General features: G+C 45.7%; 1 protein-coding gene across 1 annotated transcript in view; it reads right to left on the reverse strand.

Moving 5' to 3' along the window:
• The window catches only part of LOC101663432 (NT-3 growth factor receptor), an 83,971-nt gene extending 77,706 nt beyond the window's left edge, over positions 1–6,265 (reverse strand). Inside the window, exons 1-2 of the mRNA XM_045296473.1 lie at positions 6,244–6,265; positions 5,892–6,022 (exon numbers count right to left, since the gene is read on the reverse strand). Coding sequence (XP_045152408.1) covers positions 5,892–6,022; positions 6,244–6,265 — 153 coding nt within the window. The remainder of the gene's footprint in view (positions 1–5,891; positions 6,023–6,243) is intronic.
• Positions 6,266–6,700: the final 435 nt, after the last annotated feature.

A 6,700-nucleotide genomic window follows, 5' to 3' on the forward strand; every position in this document is an offset into this window, starting at 1 on the left:
GCACGCACACACTGGCACACACACACACACACCAGTCAACCCTTTTAATTTGAAAAGAATCTTTCTTCATGTCCCTTAATAGCCACTGTGTCTTCCCCTAGCTGAGATTCCCAAACAACTTTATCAGGGAGACAGAAGAACAGTTGCCATACATATTGTAGAGACGCTCCTTTGCCATGTCCTTTCCCTGGCTTAAAATTGGCCAAAGGATTCCCATTGATTTTGGAATTACATCCACATTCTTTAATATCATCATGGCCCCTCAATAGCTGGTCTCGGTCCCTCCTCTCCTTCATTTCTTCTCACATGTTCTCCCCTCCTTGTTCACTGCATTTCATTCTCATTGGACTTTCCATCCCTTGAAACGGCCAAGCTTTCCCTGGCCCCCGGGCCTTTGCACTTACTGCTCCTTTGGCCAGAAACACTCTCCACTGAGCTACACTTAAGGGACTGAGCTAGTTAGGCACTGTCCTGGTGGCACTGTTGGGTAAGCATTGGCTTGCTAGCCACAACCAAAATGTTGGTGGTTCATATCCATCAACTGCCCCATGGGAAAAAGATGAAACTGTTAGCTTCTGCAATGACTTACAGTCTCTGAAAGCCTACATAAGGTCGCTATAAGTTGGACCTGACTCAATGGCAGTCAGGCTGGTTAATTGGTCTATTACTATTACCTCTGTAAAAATGCTGACTGGTACCCCTTAGAACCTGAGAGATACTCCCACGGACTCATTTACCAAGAGAGCTCCGGTGATTGTTCCCAAACTCATTCATGACATTGAAACCTGCTGGCAACTATCATCACTTAATGTAATGACATGTTACAGAGACCAGTGAAATATGAGTACAGAGAGGGAGCTATTTTTATGGAACCCAGGATGAATGCTTTACAAAGACCCGCTAAAGATCAGTGATTAAAAATAGTATTCAGAGTGGGAGGGAAAAACCATTCAAACTTGCCAAAACAGTAAAATTCCAAGTTATTGCACTGAGACTGTTTCTTAAGGGTTTGAGTTCCTGCTCTAATCGAAAGTAACTGGAATCAAAATGTATGACAATGCAAAACAAGACGACGTAGGACTCCCGACCAAAAGAAAACTGCAGGTAGAAATGCAGACATACTAAAGGAAAGAAAAGGTGAACTCAGACATTAAATAATGGTGACCACACAATGCATTGTCTACAGGTTAAAATAATTTTATAGGGCACATTAATGACTACATTAAAATAACAATACTAAAAAATTAAATGAATTCTTAAAGAGAACAAAGAAATAACTTTTTAAAAAAGGTATGCAACAATAAAGATAAATACAGTTGAGATAATGATCAAATAAAAGCCGGTTTAAAATCTTGGGAATCAAATGCGAAGTTAAACAAAAACGAAGACAAAACAAAAAAAATCTTCAGAAATAGGACAAACCCTCACACACTGACTCCGAGGGACCCCTGTAGGTTTCAAAGACTGCGACCGTTGACGGGAGTAGAAAGCCCAGTCTTTCTCCTGCAGAGCTGCTGGTGGGTTTGAACTGCCAACCATGTGGATTGTAGCCCAATTCCTAACCACTACACTGCCAGGACAAACCTTAGATCAGTTAAAACTCAAGGAGGATTAATGAACCGGGAGAGTCCTGAGGTATTCACCCTGAACCGAATATGGAGAGACAGAGGGCAAACAGGAAAGGCCCCAGAGGAGCCTTGGTGTCTCATCTGTCAAGTCAGGGAGTCTGAAGAGCATGAGTCTGATACCGGCTTCACCACTGACTGGCTGTAAGAAGCTGAGCCAACTGCTTCACTTCTCTTTGTGCCCTCATCTATAAAATGAAGATATCAGTAAGATCTACCTCCTAGGATTGTTGTGAGGATTGGATATTAATAGGTGTCCATTATGAAGAGCAGAGCCTGACACACGAGTGTCCTAACAAGTGGTGTTCTTAGGGTACCACTGTCACCATCATCACCATCACCATCCATCATCATCATCACCACCACCACCAACATCATCATCATCATCATCATCATCATCACCACCCATCATCATCATCACCACAACCACCAACATCATCATCATCATCATCATCATCATCATCATCATCCATCATCGTCATCATCGTCATCATCACCACCACCACCACCATCACCATCCATCATCATCATCACCACCACCACCACCACCAACATCATCACCATCATCATCATCATCATCATCATCATCATCACGGGCTCCTCCGTTCACATCCCTCCTGAGCTCCCATGTTCTAATCCTCTGAGACATAAGCTACATGGATCTGGGCATCCCCTTTACCCCTCAATTTCCAGAACTTCACAAAGAGCCAGGCACATAGTAAGTGCTCAATTATTATTTGGGAAATGAATGAATTTGCCTATTTTAAAATACAATATAGATCCTGAAAGAAAAATCAGTTGTAGTCATAAACTGAACAACATATTATCCATACAGAACAACAACAACAAAAAACATTCCCAGCCCCAAAAGTCACCTCTATATTCCTGTCCCTCAATCATGGTGCCCACCCCCCAATTTCAATCCTATTAAATTCATGTTCTTGCTTTTTAAAAAAGAGTTTTAACTACTAAGGATGACTCCCTCCCACACTTGTATTCTCAGTCCTCACTTATTGACGTGGTTAAATTCCAAAGACCAGGTTGTTATGCAAAAATTGGCTTTATCTGAAATGGAAGATGACCACGAATCACAAAATCGCAAATGCGGACATCGCTGCATCACTGCCAGATACCCTCATTACATAACTGCCAAACTCCTGCGTATCACAGCACAGCCAAGTTGACACACTGCCTTCACCATCACAGGTAGTTTTGCCCTTGCCTCACACCTCAGCATCACTTACTAAAGGAGGTAAGTCGTGAATGCATAAAATAGTGAGATAGCAGATTGCTTATGATTGCTGTAGATTTAAAGTGCCAGGTAATGAAATTAGTGTATAAATGAGGAACAAGCATATTTAGTTCTGCTTGCCTTTAAACCTTTTATACATGCCATTACATGGAGAAAATCTTTTATATAAATTATCTTCTGAGCATCAGATTATGGGAATTGCAGTTGCTTCATATCCTTGCAATACTTGGTATTGCTACCACTAGTTAGCCTTTTGGCAGGAATATAAGCTATCTCAGGATGATCTTAATGTGCATTTCTCAGAAGACTAATAAGGTCATGCACCTTTTTTCCCTTATTCATTGGCGATACCAGAAAAGAGCTGTTAGAGTTCTTTTGAGCAAGTGTATTATTTGCCAAAAGATTTTTTTCCAAGTGGCACCACTTATTTGAAAAAAAAAAAACCCAAAAAACCCAAACCCCACGAATTTCGTTCTTTTCGTGTCACACTTACACTGCACATACATTGACAAGTTTGCTCCAGCTTGCCCTACTTTCCATTTCTTTCCTGGGTATTCATCTCGCCTCCCCAACCAATGACAGTACCTTAAACACAAAGATTGTAGCATCTGCTTATTCAGACACAAAGCAAAACAAAACCCTTGCCAATTGAGTTCAACTACCATCCTGGAAAAATCCCATCCTCTATGGGAGCAATGGTGGTGCTGTGGTAGGATTTCCAGTCTGTCACGTGGGAAACCCAAGTTCCATTTCCAGGCAAAGCCCCTCAAGTGGAACCACCAACTGTCTATTCATGGAGGCCCGCACATTGCCATGATGCTGAACAGGTTTTAGGGGCATTTTCAGACCCGGACAGACTAGCAAGGAAGGCCTGGTGACTTGCTTCTGAAAATCAGTTGGTGCAAAACCAGTAGATCACAACATCCTGACTCCACTCTGCATGGGATGGGTGCTCGCCTAGAGTGTGAGTCGGGGGCCGCCATGATGCCAGCGAACGGCGATTCCAGCTATGTGTGGGCGTGTTTGCTGGAAGTACAGCATGACACTGCATCCACCTGTAAGCAAGTTCAAGAGGAAGGAGCCCACGAACAAAAGTAAAATCCGAAAAGAGCCAAGAGTCGAAAGGTACTTCTTAGAGACTCTCTGGGGGGGATGGACAACTTCTCTGAGTACTGAACTCTAGATGGATCGACTGGGTGGTAAAAAAGTGTACATCCCAGAACACCCCGCGTGCAAAGAGAGAATGATGAAAACAAAGACTCATTTTCTGCATGACTCATGCTGGGAGCTCCCCCTTGATGCTGGACCCTCCGAGGGACACATTTTCCAGGGTTTTAATCCATCATTTCATTTCCTGCTCCAAGTGTACACATTGTCTGTTTCCTCACGAGCCTGCAGACAGATGCTGGGACACCTAGTGGATTACTGACATCTGAAAAACTAAAAGCACCAAGCCAGGGCCGATTCAAGCACCGATTCAGAGTGTAGGGACATTATTAGAAAACTGTCCACCTCCCTGGACCAAGGTCCTCACCCCTGCATGGAGGCACAATGAGCAAGCAGACTCTCGGGATGTTCAGGAAGAATTACCACCAGCCTTTCATGGTGCTCATACTCTGGTTCCTTATAATTTTCTGGAACAGTGGTTGGTTAAACTCTGCTTGTTTTTCTATTTTAAAAAAGCTTTGTTGGAACACAGCCACCCTCCCCTGTGTATGTATTGACTGTGGCACAGTTGCGTAGCTTCGGTGGAGAACATCCAATCCACAAAGCCTAAAATAGTTCTGTCTGGTTCTCTAAAGGGAAAAACACTCTGACCCCTTCTATTCTAGACAGTCAATGTCAGCTTGAGACTGTGGCATGTGTCTAAACTGAGTCAAAGTGACCTGTATCTGCCATAATGATGCTGATCTAAACAAACAGCGGCTTTGATTTACGCAGGACTTCTTATGTTCCTAGAGGTAGTCTAAGAATTTTATATGCACATGGAATCAATCACCAACATTCAGAGAAGGAGGAGATAGGATCATCTCTATTTTCCAGATAAGGAAATTGAGATCCCCAAAGACTCACTTCTTGTTCAAGGTCAACAGCGTGGTAAGTGGTGAACCTAGGATTCAGAGGCAAGGTCTATGAGTCTCGGGCTTATTCCCATAACATGATACTCCCTTGCCTGCCAGTATGGTGGTCGTAAGCCTTCTCGGAACAGAGAGGGCCTGCAGACACACACACTGTGAATACATAGGCCGACAGTCCCCAAAAATGTGACACAGATTGTTGACACTCATCCAGGCTCTTTTAAGATGGGTTCTTTTAAGGCCTGGGTCAGGGACCGTGTACAGGACAGTATCCCTGCCCCTTGCCCTGTGGTTGGCCCATGTCCAAGTACAACTTGCTGAGCCCACGCTGGCCTCAGACCTGCAAGCTACACCCAAGGGAGCAGATTACCAAGAAGAGTTCCCAAGACCTAGGTGTGCTTAGGATGTGTCAATCACATCCAAAGAGTCCTTCAATGTAGATCGACAGGAGAGGCTGACCATGGCTATAGGGAGGTTGGAGAAGGGTAACTGGCGGCAGTAAACTCCTTCTTTCCTGCTCCCCAAAATACAAGCCAGGGGCCCTGTGGGCCTCCAGGAGTGGCCGCCTCTTTGCCAGGCTCTACTTCTGAGATATGGTCAGTCACTTTCCAGGTATATAAACAGCCTGAAGAGCCACAGGAAGGAGAGCATCCCTGAGATAGGTGAGCCCAAGACTTCCCGAAATACAACAAGGATTTCCACACAGAGTCTCTGGTCGTCTAGCTCTGCCTCAGGCTCCCAGCTCTTGACCTCCAAAGGGAAGGGAAGTCATTTTTGATAGAGAGGAAGTTATTGATCTTAGAGCAAGGTCCCCTGATTTCATCGGACCACGGCGCCAGTTTAAGCATCATCTTCCAGCAGGGAGTGAGCCTCTCCTTTGCCCATCTGGTCCCTCGCCAGCCCTCTCCCCAGCAGACACATGCCTCAGAGGTTTACCTTCACTGCCACGAGCATCTTGTCCTTGGTCGGGCTGAGGTTGTAGCACTCGGCTAGGAAGACCTTCCCAAAGGCTCCCTCGCCCAGTTCTCGCTTCAGCACGATGTCCCTCCTCTTAATGTGCTGCACGTCTGTGGGAGGGGACAGAAGGGAAAGCAACAAGTCAGGCCCAAGAGCGTGTCCTCCCTAGGAGGCACAGAGAGACAAGGGGACGCCAGCATCCCTAGTGAGGAGGAGAGAGTCGCAGCTCCCCGAACACAGCCAGGAGCATGGCGTTGAAAACCGGCACTACATCCCACCGTGGTTGGAGAATCTGACCTGGGCTCTTCCATCTCAGTCACCCCTGGCTCACCCTTCACCTCTCGCCACCGCATGCTTCCCAGCTAGAAACTAGTCTATACTAGATGCCACAGAGGTTCTGGTATCATTTTGCTATCATTCCTGGAGACAGACTGGGTCAGCCCCCACATTTCAAATGCCTGGGGGATTCCTGCGGGTGTCTTTTGAAAGGCAGATTCTGATTCAGTGGGTCTGGGGATCCAGCCTGCACCTCTGCCTTTCCCACACATGCCCAGGGGGTGTGTCAGTCTACGATCTAGGCTCCAAACAGAAAGGCCTCTGGGGCAGGGGCAGGAATCAGATATGAATCCTGGCTTCCCCGCCCCCGCCCCCCCTTGTTAGATCTTTGCCTTGGGGAAAGTATTCTTTTAACTCTAGACCCTCCATCTCATCTGTAAAATGGGATGAACTCCAGTACCCTCCTCACTGAATTCTTATGAAGATAAGATGAGATCATCTACGCCAAGAGC

This window comes from Echinops telfairi, unplaced genomic scaffold, assembly GCF_000313985.2.
Source record: "Echinops telfairi isolate 266 unplaced genomic scaffold, ASM31398v2 ScPeMD7_7409;HRSCAF=8447, whole genome shotgun sequence".
Classification (NCBI taxonomy): Eukaryota; Metazoa; Chordata; class Mammalia; order Afrosoricida; family Tenrecidae; genus Echinops; species Echinops telfairi.